Here is a 21,405-nt window from a genome sequence, read left to right on the forward strand (position 1 = left end):
ATGGTGTTTTTGGTTTTGCAGTTGATGTAATGGCGGATCGGGAACCGTTTTCCGTTCGACGGATGGACAAATACCTTTGTCGGTGTCAGATGCTTGCAGATGCTGCACTCACCACACGGCTCTCCAGCCATCTACGACCTTTGCACATAGATGAATTTACTTTGGACTGATTCGCATTTGCCCTGGTTGATGGCTAGGGGTTGGTGTGTTTGCCCATATGACTATTATAGTCTTTATTTGGCCGACGCTCTTCCCACGCCGGCTTGGCACGTCGCCTTCACACATTGAATGTCTGTATATATTTTTTCTTTATGTATTAGTATTTGTACTATTTTTATGAATTATAAACTGCACTTTTATTATTTAACTCTTTAATAATAATAACCTTCTCATGTATATATTTTTTGGTGGTATCGGATCCATTTATATAGTGACATTGCATATTGTAATTATAATTTTTGGATACTTGGGCTCATATATTTTTTAAATTATTTTAGGCTCCCATTCTTGAAATCATCTTTCAATATTCCACTCTTATTTCTTGTACTCTTTATTTATATACCACTCTTTTCCTTGGTGAATACAAATGTTTTTCTTTATATAGTGGCCACTATTGACACAGTGATGCCTCTGGCAACACGAGTGTTAATCTCCGGCGCATGCGCATAGGGTTACTATTCACGTCACCATCACGTGACCTTGTAGTGTTCATGTGATTAGACACATGACCTAATAGGAATGGCGGCGGAGCTAAGCCGGCGTGGATTACGCGTCCTGGGGTCCTCCTCTCTTGTACGAGTAAGTCGATTCAAACGCTACATACCTGTTTCTTATTATCCATTTATCTTTTGATATAAATATGTGTAAGGTGGGACTAGAGCTTCACCCTTGAGAAAGTCCTGGTGACGGAACGCGTGGGGTTCTCTGGTCTGACCTGACTTGGGGTAGCAGCAGCCATCTATATGCTTGTTTCACATTTTTGTTTTTTATGCTCCATAGGTGATTTTTGGTCTTGTGCCTTACATCGTTTTTCATCTATTTTGGTTTTTGGGATTCATTTGTAATTTTGCATAATAATTTTGGTTTTTAATATATTTGCCACCTTTATATGATTTTTTGCTGCTGCTCCGTTTATTGGCTTGTGTTAGGTCAGGTTTTTGCCGTGTTTGATTGGAACCGGTGAATTGGTATGTGTGTATTTTTAAATGATTTTAAATGTTTGTCCCCTTTTTTCATTGATGAATTAATAAAGATTTCATAGATATTTATTCATTTGATCAGGAGGTGCAGTGTATGTTTTTTCAGCCATTTTCTCTTGTTGATTGCATATGTTGTTTAGGTTGACTAACTAGCACTCCTTTTTTCATTATTTGTGGTGCCAGCCCAGCTCTTTATATATACTAGTTATGAGTAATGACACAGCAGGGTGAAAGATGGTAAAAAGAGGCTGCTGCCGTGAAATCGGGAAAAATCGATGTTTGTAGCCCTGTAATCCTTGACAATTCACGTAGAGGCCACCGGATGGATGTGGAGGACTCAAAATACCTCTATTCTTAGGATATCCTCTGTTTTTTAAAGAGATTCTGTCAGCAGGTTTTGGCTTTTCTATCTCAGGGTAGCATAAACTACTGACAGAGAAGCTGAACAGAATGATGCATTACTTACATTGTTCTGTGCAGCTGATCCAGAGATCTCCTCCTGAATAACATGGATAATAAGTAGTCCTCTCCCTTATGTGCATGAGCCCAGTGGTCCTGGATATTCATGAGAAGCAGAAAGCTCCGCCCACCAGCTGCTGATTGGCAGTTGTCTATGGCAGTTGTCTATCCATGCTGTGTACAGGCAGTCAGCTGTCAATCAGCAGCTGGAGGGCGGGGGAAGGGTGTGGCAAGAATCCTATTCTCCTGCATATTAGGAGAACGGCTGAACAGAATTATGTAAGTAATACACCGATGTGTTCAGCATTTCTGTCACTACTGTAGTTTACGCTGCCCTCATTTAAGGTGGCATAAACCTAGTGACAGATTCCCTTTAACTTTACAAACATTTTATCCAATTTTATTATCTTTTTAAGTATGTTTTTCTAATAATCATTCTTGATCTTCAGAATACTGATTTTTCTTTTTTATAAATAAAATTTAAATTCTACTTGAAATGAACGTTCTGGAACATCATCTTGGTATAGATCTGTGTTGTGCCATTCCTCTGGTACTCCTATTAGAAGTTTGTGAATAAATTGATGTGACGTGACCCTATACCGCTTTGGACTATCCAGCAAAGTGGACATTGTCAGTCAGCACCGGGACCATACACAAGGGGAACAGTAACACTGGCAAACTCCATTTTCTGGTAAAAAATAATAGACCAACGAGGAATACCAATATTTACTAAGACTAGTATACACAGGGCACAGGTCCTTCTTATATTTCAGGTTAAAAACAACAACATATTTAGTAAAAAGAAATGCTAAAAGTTTCAGTTTCAGGCTTTAGCAGGTAATGCCATTGCCGTCTCCGTACATTAGTTTTCTGGTTGCATTTCATATGCGGTGGTGGTGAAGGTCATCTTGTATCACGTAAACAATTGTGTGCTACTTCAGGCCCCGTAATTGGATATTAAAAAGGCATTAGCGATAACCGGCACAAAATTAAATAGGATCTTGATGAGCGTTACCTTAGTTCTACACGGTATATAACCAGTAGACATTGACTGACCATCAATCAAGGTTGCAGAGACTGACCACGTCTGTCAAAATGGAATGCACCATTCTGCTCCCCTCTCAAAGGCAACTTAAAGAAGTCTGGCCAGACCCATTTTTTTGGAAGTGCTGGGTAGGTGTGTGTGTGTGTGTGTGTGTGTGAGGGGGGGATATAAGAAATAACATGCTCTTAACTCTGCCCCTCCAGTGCTGGTGGCAGCATACCGGCGCTCCGGTCCCTGGGTCCCTTGCCACTTCCTGGTCTAAGTTGGCAATCAGGTCATGTTGTGTGACCGTGGGGTCCCGCCTCAGCCGCTGACTTGCTTATCGGACTTCAAATGTTACAACAGACCAGAAAGCATCCAAGGATCCCGGACTGGAGCGCCGGTATGCCGCCACCAGCACTGGAACTGGAGAGGTAAGAGCATGTTATTTTATCCTCCTCACTAGCGATGATCGAACAGCGCTGATGTTCAGGTCCGTACGAACTCAAACCATTTATTTGACTCCCGCAGTCTTCCCGTTCCGTGGGGAAGGGGGAGTACCGCCTGGAAAACAGGAATACAAGCTATGGCCCAGGCTGTGTTCCTGTTTTCCAGGCAGGACTCGGCCTGTCTCCACCTTCCCCATGGAACGGGAAGACTGCTGGAGTCAAATACAGATGTTTCGAGTTCATACGAACATGAACATCAGCGCTGTTCCATCAGCGCTACTCCTCACACTTGCTGAAATGGGTCTTGCCGGACTTCTCCTTTAAATTATTGGAAGTTTGGTCATTGGCTATTTAATCCAGAAATCTTCTCTCATCCGATCCCATGAAGAACCACAGAAGATTACAATATAGAACTTTGTTAGTACAGAAAGTTTTTAGTTTCTCCCCCCCCCCAACTTCTTGAAAGTTTTGCAGCATTTTAATATCCTTGCTCATTTCAGGCTTGTCCTGTGTGATCTAAGGCTTCTTAGGTCTGTGTCTGTGCTTTTGAGCTATAATTGGTGTTAGGTTATAACCTGTTCTCTGGGGAGTATTTACTTAAATAACGGCGTAGATTTTAGTGCCGCGACGAGCCATTATTTTTTCTTATAATGGAAGTTTTAATTAGGTCTTAATGAGGAATGCGGCCAAAAGGGCCGGACCACCTGCGGGTGTAATGAGCGGACGTGGATATAAAGAGCACTGAAAGATTTCATTATCTGAATCCAATTTTTTTTTTCCTGTGAAAATGTCAAGGGAATACAGATTTACGTACCTGCTTATGATATGACCGTAATGTCTCAGGAGTATGACACCAGGATTCTCTAGATTTCTCCAACAAAGCCCATGTTCTCAATAGCTGCTTCCCTATATCATGGTAAATCTGGCTCATATCCATCAGATCCATCCTATGTTGCCACTGGTTATGTATACTAAGTTACAGTGAAATTACTGTGATACATAAGAGGCTACCTCTGTCCAACCTAGAATTTAACACTTTTGATATAAACCTTCTGGCTGCCCAAAGGAAGAAGATCTATCCGTACTGTATTACATCTTCCTATATTAAAGCTGTTGGTGTTTGGCACAAATAAATTTTTAACATGGAACCACAATGGCGTCTGCAACTCCGGCCAACAGTTTTTCCACCTGTGACATCTCTACAACCCGTTTGACACCAACACAGATGTGAATAGAACCTCAGAGTACGGGTAGGGTGTAGCAATGGGCACTCGTGACCACTTTTAATTTCAAGCAAAGGACAAGGACCCGTTGCAAGAATGGTGGTGTTACCAGTTGAACCCCCAGCAATATTACTTTCTTAAACAAATTGGTAGGTATGTACTTGAGCGCTGTGTGTATATGTGTATATATATATATATATATATATATATATATATCTATATATCTGTATATCTATCGTAAGGCAGCATACTAGGGATAGACGGTATCACCTGAATATCCCAATATTGGTACCAACAAGCTAAATGATTATGCCTGTTCTGGGCATGCAACTGTTTGGAGCAAAATGAAGAAAAAAAAAAAAAATCTATAAAAGTATATAAATCAAGCTTGAACGCTGTAGCGATATGCCTAGTGCTGACCTCTGTGGTGATGAGCCTCCATCCGAGTTGAGATCAGCCAGGTAATTCACTACGTGTATCCTCAGATTGTGAGAGAAAACTTGCAGTCCGCACACTAGGTTGTAGTGGAGTGATGGCTGGAGAGGAATACAGTCCGTTCACTCTACTAAAGTATCCTCTTCGCAAGGTTAGCGTGTGCAGCACTTGTAACACTCGTTTACTGAGCCTATTACACGGCTCGATTATTGTTTAGCGTGGGCTGCACGGACATCGTTAGCAATGTTCGTGCAGCCCTTGCCCTAAACTGTTATACATTGGACCAGGAGCATGGAGAGGTAATGTATAACATTGCTATTGCACATAGCGATGCGTGGTCATCAACCGATGAATTTAGGTCCGGACCTAAAGACTTGATCAGCCGATGGTCGTTGTCACCAGCTGATCGTTGTCTCTATTACACTGAATAATCATCCAAATTGTCCTCATTCGACCGATTATCGCACCGTGTAATAGGGCCCTAAGGGCTTTTTTTTTTGCGTATGTTATGTTTGATGTATTATTCCGGTAGAAGAACTCTGACCGTAGAGAAGAGTTTGCCACAAAATATCAATTTCCGCCTTTTCTATCTGCGCCAGGACATTAAATGAACGGCAGCCATTATCCCTATTACACAGCAATGTTAGGCTGGGTTCACACTACGTTTCTGCTAAACGTTTTTTTTTTTCATCCTTTTTTTGCAAAAAAAACAAACTGAAAAGCTGATAAAAAAAACTGCATTTGTGTGCATCCGTTTTTCTGTTGACTTCCATTATTTAAAAAATGGATCAAAACGGATTATTTATTTTTTTTAACTTACACAAAAACGTAGTCAACTTAATTTTTGTGTCTGTTAAAAAAAATTACTACGTTTTGATACATTTTTTTTTTTATAATTGAAGTAAATAGAAAAAAATGGATCACAACTGAAGCGCACGAATTTTGTCGCAACAAGTTTTTGTCAGTTTTTCATCCATTTTTTTTGCAAAAAATGGATGGAAAAAAAAAAACGATTGCAAAAACGTATTGTGAACCCAGCCTTACCAAGACATGACATGTTAGCGTGATCCTGGCTGGCACCCGAGGTAAGATAATCTTAAGGGTGCGTTCACACCTACAGGATCTGCAGCAGATTTGATGCTGTGTTCAGTTATTCAAATGAAATCTGCTGCGGATACGGTAAGTGTGAACGTACCCTAATAGTCCTACCATGGGAAAATTCAGTACTACTCTACTCCGCCTCAACTCTTCACCCTCCCGTTTGCTTCACATAGCTCATGATATTGATGCTAGTTAGTGTCACAGTATATCACATTTTCCATAATATTTTTTTCTTTTATAGCTTTAGTGCTATTATTTTACCAAGTCACCATGTTTGATTTCTCGTTGCGTCCGTTTTTTCCTTCTGCTTTGCCATGAGATCAAACCAAGGTTTCTTTTTATTTTATTTTTCATAGCCATCTCCGACGCTTGTCTTCTAGCTAGGGGATATTATGTCCTACTTAATATTCTTGTAGATGAAGTATAGTTCTTTTGTTTTTGTTGTTGTTTTTGCCCCAAAATCATGAATGTTTCATAAGACAGTTTAGTTTTCTTTGTGATTAAACTTAAATGCAAAGAATAAATCAGATATTACCGAAATTCAGTGACTTCTATAATCAGATGCGGCTCCCCATAGAAAACCTATCACAAAACCTTGATCTGCCGCGCTACAATCCTTAAAGAGACGCGCTTTGAATTATCTTAGTATTTGTATGCTTGCTATGTTCTGTTGTTGAAATGTTTTATACGGCAGGTTAGAACAAATATTTTTCTAACAGCTTTGCTTTACATTTACATATTTAAGCAGCGCCGGCAGTATACAGCACTTGGTAGGCAATTCTGCGGAACCTTTAAAGGGGTTATCTGGGCTTTAAATATTGATGGGCTATCCCATGGATAGGCCATTAATATTAGATGGGTGGGGGGCTGACTCCCGAGTCCCTGCTGATCATCTGTTTGAAGCTTTTCAGGCTCCTGAGAGCATTGCAGCCTCTACGATGTTTACTTGTGCTCATACTCAAGTGAATGGAATATCGCTGCAAAGCTATGAATAGTGCAGTGATCTCGGGTATAAGCACGTGTAGATCGGCTGCAGAGCTGTGCGAGCATTGTAGGTCCCTGGTAGTGATGGCCCTCAGTACATGGAAGTGTGGACTAACCGAATCCTACACATGCTGTGTGACTGATGGGCTGATTAAAGGGGTTATCCAGCGCTACAAAAACATGGCTACTTTCCCACCTCTCGTCTCCAGTTCAGGTGGGGCTTGCAATTCAGCACCATTTACTTCAATGGAACTGAGTTCCAAACCCCACCCAATCTGGAGACAAGAGACTAGAAAAGTGGCCATGTTTTTGTAGCGCTGGATAACCCCAAAGTGGTGGACATACAGCACAGTGAGGCGCAGAGGCCCTAGGGCCCAGGCAATCAAGATTCACTTTAAAAAAAAAAACAAAAACTTTCTATGTGTGTATGTTGTATATGTATAGGTTATCTAGTGAATAAACATGATTTAATGAATCTAATGATATGCAAGGAGTACAGGACCAAAGGCTATAGGGGTATGCTAGTCTCCAATATGTCTAGTACAAACAACAAAATGGTAGACTTCCGAGTGTATATTTGTGTGTGTTTATAAATATAGATGTGTGTGTGTGTATATGAATATAATATGTGGTAGTGGTGGTTGTTGTTGGTTTTGTTGTTGGTTGTTTGTTGTAATTATGTTTTTTATTTTTTTTTATCTTATCTCCACATACTTGGTCTCATTGAAATCTGCAGGTTCAGACAACTTTCATGCAATGTGTATGAGCACCTTTGTGATTACTTTACAGCCAGTTGTTACTTTTCCTTAATGTCTTCACCAGATCAGTGGAGTTCTTCATCAGGGATAAATACGAAAGGAAGAAATATTACGACAAGAATGCTGCAACCACTATTAATGTAAGTATATTGGCGGTAAATCAATGTCATGTTCTCAGCTTATTTTTTCTCATTGAAATCCGTGCCTCCCAATCACAATTAGGCCAATAGCTTAGCTGATCACTGGGCTCAGCACCCAGACCCCCACCCATGAAAACTTCTAAAATGTTATGTTTTTTTTTTTTTTGGTAGATGAGGTGTCGGATCCTCGGGGTAGGCGGGGACCACAGGAGCCAGAATGACGGCGCTTCACGGCTTCAGGTTTAATGAAGTAAAACAATGAATTTTAATGGTCTCATAAATAACGCGTTTCGAGGCATAAAAAGGGGCAATTTATGCCTCGAAACGCGTTGTTTGAGACCATTAAAATTCATTGTTTTACTTCATTAAACCTGAAGCCGTGAAGCGCCGTCATTCTGGCTCCTGTGGTCCCCGCCTACCCCGAGGATCCGACACTTCATCTACCATTCTCCATTCCCTGATCTCCTGGCTTGGGATCTCGGCATCTACCCTTGGAGCCTGGCTGCTACGGCTACTACCTCTCTCTTTACTCTTCAGTGCATACAGGTGTTGTGTTCTTAGCACAACACCATCAGGTGAGTACTTTTATTATCAGCTTGTTCGACCTACAATCGGTTGTTTACGTTATCACCCTATGGCGCCCTTTCCACTTTTTTAGCCCTACGTTTTTTTTTTTTAACATTTTATTTTTTTTAAAGATGTGGGTACCCTTTAAGGCATTAAAGAAGAATCTATTAGTTTAAATGGCTCTACAAAACATAATAGAGTTGAGCAGAGGCATTTATATATATATATTATATAATATATATAATATCAAGGTCATAAATGCGCTCCATGATTTTCTCCCATTCTAACTATATATTTTTCTAAGTTTCTCTAATAACTATGTGTGTGTTTCTAATGTGATTTTATGTTGCCACTTATGTATACCTATATCCCTTCTCAATGAGCACCATGAAATCAGGTTTTTTATACTTTAGTGCTGAGTGTTCTTTCCTCCATGCTAAGTGGGTCACAGATAAGCTTCATTTGTAATAGACATGCAGCGAGAATCATACATTCAGCTGGAGCCGTGGAAATGCAAGCATTTTGCATCAAACGCACCACACGCCTGCTACTAATGCTGAGTGCAGGGAAGACTCTCAGAAGGTTGCATGGCCTCTTATACCGATTTCCCTGATGGATTGGTTGGTAGTATTGGTACTTTTTTTTTTTTTTTGTAGTGTCAGCAACATTTTTGCGTCCGTCAAAAAAAAACAGATCCGTTTTGATCCGTTTTCTTTATAATGGAAGTCAATGGAAAAACGGATCAAAACGGATGCACGCAAATGCATCCGTTTTTGCAATCCGTTTTTCATCCGTTTTTTTTTTTTTCCATCCGTATACATACCTCCTCACTCCACAGGGTCCCGGCGTCCTGCTCTCCCGCCCGGCCAATCAGTGGCTGCGGCAGGGCAACACACTGATTGGCCGGGCGCGAGAGCAGGACACCGGGACCCCGTGGAGCGAGGAGGTAATGTATACAGAGCTGAGCGGGAGGCGGACGGCCGGCATCAGAAGGGGTTAAGTTGCCGGCAGATTTACATACACGCAGCAGTCGTTCAGACCGCTGCGTGTATGTACTGACAGTGATCTGCCAGGACCTAGCCGACTCGCAGCGTTATTAACGCTGCGAGTCGGTAGGTGTTAAGGCACCCTTTCACAGGATTTCTTCATTTTACACTGCTGCTCATATACTGTCATCCAGCATCCAGGAAGAGATCAGCCCAGATCTCCCCCCACACAATGGACTCTTCCAGCTCAGAAACAAGCTGCCAAATAGTGACCGACAACATCTCCCCAACCACCCTCATTTAATAGGGCCAGTGTCCTATTAGAAAGTTGCTTATAATATATAGTGATGAGCAAAACTTATAAAATTCATATCAAAACTCAATTTTAAATTGTTCTAAGATTATTTTTTCTTAAAGCTGGAGTCGGTAATTTTTTTCTGACTCCTGCCGAAACTAGTTCCGACTCAGCCTCCACAACTCCGACTCCACAGCCTTGCTGCGGGCAGTGAATTATAGAAAATTGATTGATTAAGGTTGATGTACAGGGTTCTTTGAAAGCCATCTGTGTTACCAGATCTAGTTCGTCGTGACGCCCTACCGTAAAATAACCATAAAGTGTGCTGCAGAAAGATTTTTTTTTTTTTGTTTTGTTTTGTTACTACGCTGTTTAATGTGCAGTAAAACCGACATGTAACCAGTATTCCTCAGGGCAGTACATTTATGATACCCAATGTGTCATGTATTTTTTTTTTTTTTTTTATGTTTTACTACTTTTACAAATGTAAAACTTTTTTAAACAATGAGGGAGATTTATCAAACATGGTGTAAAGTGAAACTGGCTCAGTTGCCCCTAGCAACCAATCAGATTCCACCTTTCACTCCTCACAGATTCTTTGGAAAATGAAAGGTGGAATCTGATTGGTTGCTAGGGGCAACTGAGCCAGTTCTACTTTTACACCAGTTTGATAAATCTCCCCCAATGTTTTTTAAACAATGTAGTAGTGCCCCTTGGGGACCTGTGTGATCAATCACCTCATTGCTTAACCCCTTCAAGACCGAGCCCATTGATCGCTTTTTATTATATATCATTTAAAAAAATGAGCAATCCTGGTGGTTTTTATGTTTATTTTTTTAACGTTTACATGATTGTGTGGCTGGATATGTTCCGAGCCACTGGACCACCAATGACAAGCAGCAAAACCATTTACAGGGGTTATCCAGCGCTACAAAAACATGGCTACTTTTCCCCCTCTCTTGTCTCCAGTTCAGGTGTGGTTTGCAATTAAGCTCCATTTACTTCAATGGAATGAAGTTCTAAACCCCACCCAATCTGGAGACATGAGAGGGGGAAAAGTGGCCATGTTTTTGTAGCGCTGGATAACCCCTTTAAAGGACCTGTCAGTTTTAACAACTACATTTAAATAGTTAAATAGTTGGCATGAATATTGCTCTGTCAGCCACTAGCGGCAGCCCTCGGAGGCTTGAGTCGTACAACAGCTGTATACACACTTCATGTAAATGGGAAGTAACTGTATGCCCGTTTGTAGGAAGGTTAAATGCGGTATCTACATGATGCATGTGAAAGCACATGGCTTGTATTATTGCTTCTAATACCTCCAGGAAGGTCTGTGTGGTCACATGACTGCAATGGGGGAGGGGTGTGTGCTCAGCATGGACCAGGAAGTGAGAATCACAGAGCTGTGCAGGAGAACAGTGACAGAAACTTTTCTATACAGCAGTGTGAGTGGCTGAGTGTAAGTGCAAGCACAATGTAGCAGCAGTGTGTACAGCTGAGTGTGAGTGTGGGCACATTATAGCAGGAATGGAGAGGATGGGAAACACAAGGGCTGACAGACTGTATGGAGGAATGAGCAGGACAGATGTGGGCACAGTATAGCAGCACTGTGCCCCTCCCCCACTTACCCTCCCACCCAGTACAGGGAGCTCTACAAATTTTGAAAAACTGTGAGCTCTTCTTGCAAAACGCTCTTAATCGAAGTTACTCTTAAACCAAGGTACCACTGTTTATCATAGAAATAAATTCCAACTTTGTGTACTGGGATACCCCTTTAAAGTAGGCTTCTGTTAATGGTTTTCCTATTAATTTATTAATTCGACCTTAGTTTATCTTCAGCGCCGTGTTGTAGGTGACCCCAATTTTTATAAATTCAGAAATCATGATAAACTAATATATTTCACCAATTTCTTTAGTGTATGCAGTCTAAATAGTGACACGTTTAACCATTTGATGCACTTATGCTGCCTCTTGAGGATACCTTTCTTGGTTTTAACCTATTTCTAGCTTCGTCTAGTGCAGTGTTAAGCTGGTGTACTGTTAGACACATTGTCCTTGTCATTAAGACTGTGACAGTAGTACATTATCCCCATGGAACATGCAGCAGCTAGTCTCCTGAGGTTCTGTGTGCTATTCCTTAGAGGGTACGATACAGGGGCTGAAAGTGCCCGGAAAGAGAGATTGGATAGCACTTAATCAATGGCCATAATCATGTACTAGGCCATGTAGTGACATACTAATATATAGTCAAGTCCTAGTTCAGCTTTCATGTGTAGTTCATGTGTATATGCCTCCTAACTTCTACATGTACAGTGGTGCCTTTGGATTACGAGCATAATCCGTTCCGGGACTGTGCTTGTAATCCAAAACCACTCTTAAACCAAAGCAAATTTTCTCATAAGAAATCACTGAAATGCAGACAATTGGTTCCACACCCCAAAAATTATTATTATTTTTTTTTAATTCTGAATAACATGTAGAACAGATGAAACAAACAGCTCTAGCCCGGCATGAAGCACTGGGGACTGCCCACCTCTCCCCAATGCGATGATTTCCCCTCCGCTCTGTGATGCCGCCCATTGATTCTAATGGAGCCACCTCACAGACTGTAGACGGTTTCATCACACTGGGCTAGTGCTCGGGAATAGACTGGCACTGTGCAAGGGAATCGTGCGGCGGTGCAAAAAAAAAGGACTGCGCCACCGGCATCCCCACGCCGGTCTGTTAATGTAAAAAGCCCATAGCGATATAGCTGGTTGTACATTCACTTTAAGGAATATGAGACACACAAATGTTTTTTTTTTTTTTTTTCTTTCCTCTTCCCTTTTTAGCTGCTGCCGTATCTTTCACTTTAGTGATAAATGTTGTCTCCTGTTATAGGTGTATTTACAGTATTCATCCCTTTTCTGTGTGTGTATTTACAGTAGCCATCCCTTCTTTTCTATGTGTGTATATACAGTATCCATCCCTTTTCTGTGTGTGTATATACAGTATCCATCCCTTTTCTATGTGTGTGCATATAGAGTATCCATCCCTTTTCTGTGTGTGTGTATATAAAGTAGCCATCTCTTCTTTTCTATGTGTGTGTATATACAGTATCCATCCCTTCTTTTGTGTGTATATACAGTATCCATCCCTTTTCTGTGTGTGTGTATATAAAGTATCCATCTCTTCTTTTCTATGTGTGTGTATATACAGTATCCATCCCTTTTGTGTGTATATACAGTATCCATCCCTTTTCTGTGTGTGTGTGTGTATATACAGTATCCATCCCTTTTCTGTGTGTGTATATAAAGTATCATCTCTTCTTCTTTTCTATTTGTGTGTATATACAGTATCCATCCCTTCTTTTGTGTGTATATACAGTATCCATCTCTTCTTCTTTTCTATGTGTGTGTATATACAGTATCCATCCCTTTTCTGTGTGTGTGTATATAAAGTATCATCTCTTCTTCTTTTCTATGTGTGTGTGTATATACAGTATCCATCCCTTTTCTGTGTGTATATAAAGTATCCATCCCTTCTTTTGTGTGTATATACAGTATCATCCCTTCTTTTGTGTGTGTATATACAGTATCTTTTCTGTGTGTGTGTGTGTATATACAGTATCCATCCCTTCTTTTCTATGTGTGTATATACAGTATCCATCCCTTTTTTCTGTGTATATACAGTATCTTTTCTATGTGTGTGTGTAGCTTTCCTATACTACGCATATTCAGAAAGCAGCTTTCAGTCTTCAATGATTTGTGTTGATTAATATGTATAAATCTGACCTGCTTTACAGAGCGTTGTTGACTAGATAAGACAGTTGCTCCTTTGGGAAATGAAGAGGTGTTTTTTTTGTTTTTGTTTTTTTTTACTCTTCTCGGTATCAAGGTGGATTGGAAATACATCTAGACCTTGTAGGTTATGTGGATTTTCTGAATGTATTTTTTATGCCATATAAAACAGCAGAGCATCTTTGGTGCCAGTGAGTTCTCTATACAGTACTGTAGAATATGTACTGGCCATATAGTATAAATCGCTCCTTGTTCAGTTTAACCTTTCCATGTTTCATGGTAGTATATCGGTGTACAAACAATACATTACAATATGTAATAACTAATGTATGGCTGAAGGTGTTCAAATGTTAGGGTACGTTCACACTGTGCAAAAACAGGTGGTAATTCTGAGCCGAACTCCTGCCAGACTCCGCTCAAAATCCCGCCTGCCTTGCTGTCTCAATGCGATGTCTCACATGCCTCTGCTCTACTCTCAAAGAATTGACATGTCAATAATTTGAGCGGAGAGCAGCAGCGCACAAGACATCACATTGAGACAGTGAGGCAGGCGGGTTTCCGAGCAGAGTCTGCGGTGGGGGTTCCGCTCAGAATTTCTCCGTCGGGCTTCCTCCATCTTCAGCCTCCGTTACTCAAATGCGAAACAGTCGTTGGCAAGGTCACATCTTATGGACAGAATCACCACAGAGCAGGAGAGCATAGTCTGGATGAGGAGAGAGTCTGATTATAGCTCTATGAGGTACACATGGAGATGATGCCAGTAAGTACTGGGAGAATACTAATACTGTATGCTGAACAATTTTACTATTAAGTGGCCAACCCCTTTAAGGGAGTTATATTTTTTACCACAAATCTGGCAATCAGAATAAATCTTTGGCTCATCTACCCTTCTTCAGAATCTAGTCATTATAAATCTGGGTTAACACTATATTTTTGCAATTCGTTTTTTCCATCAGTTTTTTTGCAAAAAAAACTAATGAAAAACAGATTAAAAAAACTGATTCCTTTTGTGTGCATCTGTTTTGATTAGTTTTTCCATTGACTTCCATTATATAAAAAATAATAAAAAAAAACGTTTAGGTGTATGTAAAAACCTGATCCGTGTGTGTGTGTTTTTTTTTTAATAAAGAAAGTCGGTGGAAAAATGAATCAAAACTGGTGTACACAAGGCATCGGGGTTTTTTTTCATCCATTTTCTTTATCAGTTTTTTGCAAAAAAAAAAGGGGGGTTGCAAAAACGTAGTGTGAACCCAGCCTTACTTATAATATTACACTCCAGAAATGTATCCAGGCCCCTTTCTTGATGATAGAGATGAGCGAATTTATATCACAAACCAAATGAAGCGCTTTGTTAGCTCGCAATCTGCTTATTAGCCTTCTGCTTTTGAAGTCCATGATGCTCCACCCTGGGTGCCTGGAAAAGCTGGATCCAGTCCTGAGAAACTTCTTCCAGTACTGGATACAGATTTTCCAGGCACCTGGGGGAAGAATTGTCGAGCTAACAAAGCGATTTGCTTCATTTGTACTGTAAATTTGCTCATCTCTACTTTGAGTTCACCATGACTCCTTCCTCTGGAAGAGAATTCCATATTTGTACTGCTTTTACTGTACAAATCCCATCCTTTATACCTTTTTGCTCATTTGCCTATGTATACTGGTGATGTATCAGCAAAGTGTAATCTAAATGGGCCCTTAGTTGACCAGTTTGTGAAAACGACTTATGGACCTGGCCCACAATACTCAACCGTTGGACTTTCGGGTACTTTACGATTAACGGAGTTTGATGTTTTTGTCCTTTTTTTAGTAATTTTTTTTTTTTTTACAGTTTTAAAATTGCTGGTAAATCTGTGGCTCATTAGAATCCAGCTTTCAATTAACCTGAGTGCAGTTGAAGCCGTCCGGTGATTATAGGGAGTATATGCGATGCGATGTGCTCGGCACTAAACGCCTATGATTCTAATGAGACTCCTGAGGTGTGTTATAATTGTATGGCTGGGTGTTTGTTCTGATTACAGAATGGAGTTATGATTATACCGCTGCGAGCCACTCTTATTGAGGACACCTGGTGGGTGATTTGCGCAGAGCGAGTGGAGTCTTGTGGACACACATTCAGTTAGCAGCGATGGATGGACCATTTAGTGTATTTTGGGGGGGTCTGGCAATCCTACGAACCCTGCAGTTGGAACAGTAGGCGTACAATTATGTGGTGATTTTAATGAGACTATCTCATAGCACTTTTGTATCATTTTATAAACCTGCAGCTCCACAGAAAATGCGTCTCACAGTTGTATGAAGACTAAAGCTCAGCAGCACCTTACATGCTAAGCAGAAAAGGCTGCAGACTATTACATATAGAAGAAATATTCCCCTTATTAAAAAAAAAAAATCACCATCTCAGCTAACATACTTCTACTTGTAAGACTCCTCAAGTTAAAGCGACTCTGTACCCACAATCTACCCCCCCCCCCCCCCTCCCAAACCACTTGTACCTTCTTATAGCTACTTTTAATCCAAGATCTGTCCTGGGGTCCGTTCGGCAGGTGATGCAGTTATTGTCCTAAACAACTTTTAAACTTGCAGCCCTGTGTCAAACGGCCGTGGCCTAGAGTATCTGTGCCCTAACTTGGCACCACCCCTCCGTCCCTCCTCCCCACCCTCTTCACCATTAGGAATGCCCCTAGAACATTTTCTCCAGTCTGAACACTGCACAGGTGCCTTAATGATCCAGCCCATGTGCCGTGTTGAAACAGTTGAGGAATAGGAGACAATCTGCCTGGAGCCTTCCTAATGATGAAGAGGGCGGGGAGGAGGGACGGAGGGGTGGTGCAAAGTTAGGGCACAGATATTCTAGGCCACGGCCGTTTGACACAGGGCTTCCAGTTTAAAAGTTGTTTTTTAGTACAATAACTGCATCACCTGCCGAACGGACCCCAGGACAGATCCTTGATTAAAAGCAGCTATCCGAAGGTACAAGCAGTTTGGGGGGGGGGGGGTCAGATTGTGGGTACAGAGTCACTTTAAATATTTTTGCAAATACAATCATTGACAGCTCGTTGTCCAGGTTACCGACCATTGCTGTGCGCAAAAAGCAGTGGTCTGGTTGATACAGATAGATATAATTTAAGTGTGTGTGTTTGTGACACACACTATATCTATCTCCTATCTATCTATCTCCTATCTATCTATCTCCTATCTATCTATCTCCTATCTATCTATCTCCTATCTATCTATCTCCTATCTATCTATCTCCTATCTATCTATCTCCTATCTATCTATCTCCTATCTATCTATCTCCTATCTATCTATCTCCTATCTATCTATCTCCTATCTATCTATCTCCTATCTATCTATCTATCTCCTATCTATCTATCTATCTCCTATCTATCTATCTCCTATCTATCTATCTCCTATCTACCTATCTCCTATCTCCTATCTCCTATCTCCTATCTATCTATCTATCTCCTATCTACCTATCTCCTATCTCCTATCTCCTATCTATCTATCTATCTATCTATCTATCTATCTATCCTGCCTCTACGGTAGCTACGCCACTGACTGCTACCTTATCAACTCTGCTAGTGATCAGATGCCTTTCTACTCCAGTGCCCACAACTGCTTCCCTCTGACCCCTGAATTGACCCCTTCACCGATAGCTGCACCAGCACTGGTACCAGCAGGTTTGCAGCCACCTGGGGAGTTTTATTTTGAGGGAGAGTTACTGATTAACCCCTTCTTTACTGGGTTGTGGAATGAATCGTCTGTGTTTAAATAATTTCTTATGGGAAAATTTGCTTTGATATACAAATGATTTCATTACGGCCACAAATTATGCTTGTTGTAATCCGAAGTCTTTATTCCCAGGTCCTACCATGTTCCTTTTTCTATTTTTTTTTTCCCTTTCCTACCCAGAATATGCCTTAACCTGAGCTAAGTAGTGCACTTCACATTTTCCAGGTTGGCTTATTGACATTGTGGGGTAGCACGGCGATGTCAGGTTTACTACCGAGGAGATTTAGTGCACTGTGTGAGAACCTTTCTCCGCTGCATTTTTAGCAGGGAAAAGAAGCATTGGGGGGGATAATGGTTCCATTAGAGTGATCAACAGCATATGCAGACATCACAAAGAAAGAGTGCTTTTAGATGAAACCTATTTTTGTTTGTAAATGTGTTCTGCTTCCTACGTAGCCATTCCACCTAATACCCCTGGGTAATACACAAAGAACAACATTTGGAATAAGGTTATGCACTCTGATCCTGCAGGGGTTCTACATTGATTTATCATTATAGTCGCTGTTCATGGTAAGCTCGTGTATGTGATCGGGCCACTGCTCGCTGCTCTGGCGGGGTAAGAGAAGAATACTTAGCCTATAGATACATCATTTCAAACCACTTTGCTCTTTGCCACCCTGGTTGATAACTGCTTTCTTCTCCGGTTATTTAAATATTATTCTTGGTTTTAGTCATTTCTTGGCTACCAACACTGGATATAAGTATGGGTCCATTTCTTACCGTTGTAAATACATATAGTCATGTTAGCAAGCAGCTAGAACTTTTAAAATCTGTGTTTATGTAGGCAGGGAGTGAAATGTTAAGTCTGTATCCTGGATGCTTAGCATTGGTTAAAGGGGAACTCCAGTAATCACATAACAAAAAAATAAAATGGACAAAAAGCATATAGGTTCACTCACCAATCCCCCAAAGATTGTTTGACACCTTTCTCACTTGTCTATTCTGTTCCTAGCCCTAGATTCACGCTTGAATCACAAATTATCCTAGTTTTACATTGTGGCACCCGGACAGGAAGCTACATCTCCCAGCATGCATTGCATATCAGAGCCAACCTGCTTCTGTCTTGTAGTATCTGGCCCCCTATGGCTCCATCTGCTTCTGCTTTGCACAGTAAATTACAAAGTATAGTCTATCTATCTAGATCAGAGAAAAATAGAGATGAAACAACAGTGTTTCCTTTCCCCTATACCACTCAGGAGAGGTTGTTTCCCTGCCGTTGGACAGGTGTGATGTCAGTGGTCAGATCATGTGACTTTGGTCTCAAAAGAGAGGGGAAGGACAGAGAAGTGGAGACAGAGTGGACCAAGAAGTCAGGATATTCATCAGCTTTTTTGGGACATTAAGGGAACATAACATGGAGTGAATGCAGGAAGGGAGTTCCCCTGTAAGATTTACATCCATATCTTCCGTATTTTCCAGCGTATAAGACGACTTTTTAACCCCGAAAAACCTTCTTAGAAGTCAGGGGTCGTCTTATACGCGGGATATGGTCGCCCCATACGGTGGGGGGAGCTAAAAAATGGCCCCATTCCCACAGTATGGGGGATGACGTACACTACCTGCGCCTGAGACAGAGCTCGCCGAACCTCTCCTGGGCAGCAGAGCGTCTCATCGGAGAGGCTCGGAGATGCTCTGTTGCCAGGAGAGCTTCGCGAGAATCACAGAGGCTTTGGGAACTTCCGGCGCCTCTCTTATTCCCCCGAAGCTCTCCCGGCAGCCGAGCCTCTCCGATGAGATGCTCTGCTGCATGGGAGAGGTTCGGAGATCTCCGGTGCAGGTAGCGTAAGTTAAACACTGCCTGCGCCGGGAACTTTATGGGAGGCGTGCGGAGGCTGGGAACAGGCCCCAGGTGAGTTAAATGTTTGTTTGTGTTTTTTTTAAATTTAGCTCAGTTAACCCCTGCCTGACTGCAGCAGGGCTGCTGTCAGGCAGGGGTTAACATTTTCCGCCGTATAAGGCGAACCCCTGACAATGTTCTTAAAAGTCAGCCCAGTCGCCTTCTACGCCAGGAAATACGGCACTGTGAGAGAGTGAGGTACTCAAAGAAAATTAAATAGATATTCCTGTCTCATAAAGTAACAGTACCTCACTAGAACGTGTCACTACTTTGTGAACATGGGTATCGTCGTAATCGGGCTCGCCTACAGAATAGAGTTAACATGTCTGTTTTACTGTAATGTGCACTGTGCAAATTTTTGCAGATTTTTATAGTGCGATGAAATGTCTTTCCAAAGTATAAGTCCTTTTAAAGAGGTATAAATAAAGTGATAGGAGGCTGGACCATTATGGGCTGAACCAACATCGCGATTAATTGAACATTCGATTACGATTATTAAACGATTATTATGCCATGCCCCTTTTTTTCAAACCACACCCATTATTTCACTTTTTTTTATAGATGAGCTTTATGAGATCTTCTACTGTTTCATGTCTACAGCTCCCAGGCAGACCTATGTGTCCCCAGGGTTTACAAACCAGCCCTGTGTTATATTATTCTATCTGTAGCCGTCATCTCATGCCTGTAGGTTATCAAGAACATGGAGAGAGGGACTGGAGTAACCAGATTAGACTACACAGACCTGCAAAAGTATGCTAGGCCTAACCACCGATACACTCACACATAACATGCTATATATCACGCAGCAGCGCACACACACACACACATAAACATCATACATACAATATATCACGCAGCAGCACACACATAAATACATCACACATACACATCATACATACAATATATCACGCAGCACACACATAAATACATCACACATACACATCATACATACAATATATCACACAGCAGCACACACATAAACACATCACACATAAACATCATACATACAATATGTTATATCACACAGCAGCACACACATAAATACATCACACATACACATCATACATACATACATACAATATATCACACAGCAGCACACACATAAACACATCACACATACACATCATACATACATACAATATATCACTCAGCACACACATAAACACATCACACATACACATCACACGTACACATCATACATACAATATATCACGCAGCACACACATAAACGCATCACACGTACACATCATACATACAATATATCACGCAGCAGCACACACATAAACACATCACACATACACATCATATTGGATGTTTCTGACTCTCGGATGCAGTCTCTGCCTTTTAACACGGTATAGCCAGCTCTGTATTTGCAGACATGGGTGTAACATTGCAAACTGAACGGTAAATGTATGTGTGCCAGTAACAATGTATGCGGCTGTAAGCTCTGCCCGCTGCTCTATACCTATTGAGGAAATGAGATGTGTTGCTTTTCCTGCTTTGCCTCTTACTAATTCTGATCATCTGTCTCTTCTTCTGCCTTTCATCTGCTCTGTACAGACGTCCTCTTCTGATGCTGTGCAGCCTTCGGCATCCTCTCCTTCTCTGCAAGCTGCTGTCGACAAAAGCAAATTGGAGGTATCATTTGTAGAAGAAAATTGGAAAAAAAAAATGTTCACCGTTCAAGTTTGGTTGTTACATATACATTGCTTGGTGCACCTGTGTAAATGTTGGTGTGCATGTATGTTTTAAATCCATATACACTGATAGGCCACAATATTAATTCTGCCCTGTCTAGTCTGATCCTACAGAACTGTAGCTGACATTGCTAGGGCAGGGCTCACACTACGGATGCATTTGTCTGCATCTGTTTTTTTTTCTATTGACGTCCATTAAAAAAAAAAAAAAAAACTTTTTTTTTTTTTTTTATTAAGACTACGTTTTTCTGTACATAAAAGATGCTTTTTGATGCATGTTTTTGGAAGTCAATGGAAAAACGTAGGCACACAAATGCATCCGTTTTTCCATCTGTTTTTGTAAAAATGGACGGAATAAACGTAGTTTGAACCTAGCCTAAGAGGAAAAAAGAAAAAATATGTGATGCTAGCTATGATAGGAAGTTGCCAAAACCACAGAAATCTGCCTAGCCACAGACTGATTAGAGTGCCTATACCAACCCCTGCAACTAGGATGGATGCAGTGTGACCAAAAAAGAATCTTTGGATTAAAGCGACTCTGTACTCACAATCTGACGCCCCCCCTCACCCCAAACCGCTTGTACTATCAGATAGCTACTTTTAATCCAAGATCTGTCCTGGGGTCCGTTCGGCAGGTGATACAGTTATTGGCCTAAAAAACAACTTTTAAACTTGCAGCCCTG

The 21,405-nt window shown here is 41.1% G+C and overlaps 1 protein-coding gene across 4 annotated transcripts in view; it reads left to right on the forward strand.

The window, feature by feature from the left end:
• Nucleotides 1-21,405, forward strand: part of SMAP1 (small ArfGAP 1) — a 161,074-nt gene that overhangs the window by 54,737 nt on the left and 84,932 nt on the right. For 2 of the 4 annotated variants that reach the window (XM_069974598.1, XM_069974595.1), the window contains exons 4-5: nucleotides 7,697-7,772; nucleotides 20,586-20,663. In XM_069974598.1, the coding sequence (XP_069830699.1) occupies nucleotides 7,697-7,772; nucleotides 20,586-20,663 (154 nt within the window). The remainder of the gene's footprint in view (nucleotides 1-7,696; nucleotides 7,773-20,585; nucleotides 20,664-21,405) is intronic. The other 2 variants (XM_069974596.1, XM_069974597.1) reach the window with 1 other exon arrangement.

This window comes from Dendropsophus ebraccatus, chromosome 6 (genome assembly GCF_027789765.1).
Source record: "Dendropsophus ebraccatus isolate aDenEbr1 chromosome 6, aDenEbr1.pat, whole genome shotgun sequence".
NCBI lineage: Eukaryota > Metazoa > Chordata > Amphibia > Anura > Hylidae > Dendropsophus > Dendropsophus ebraccatus.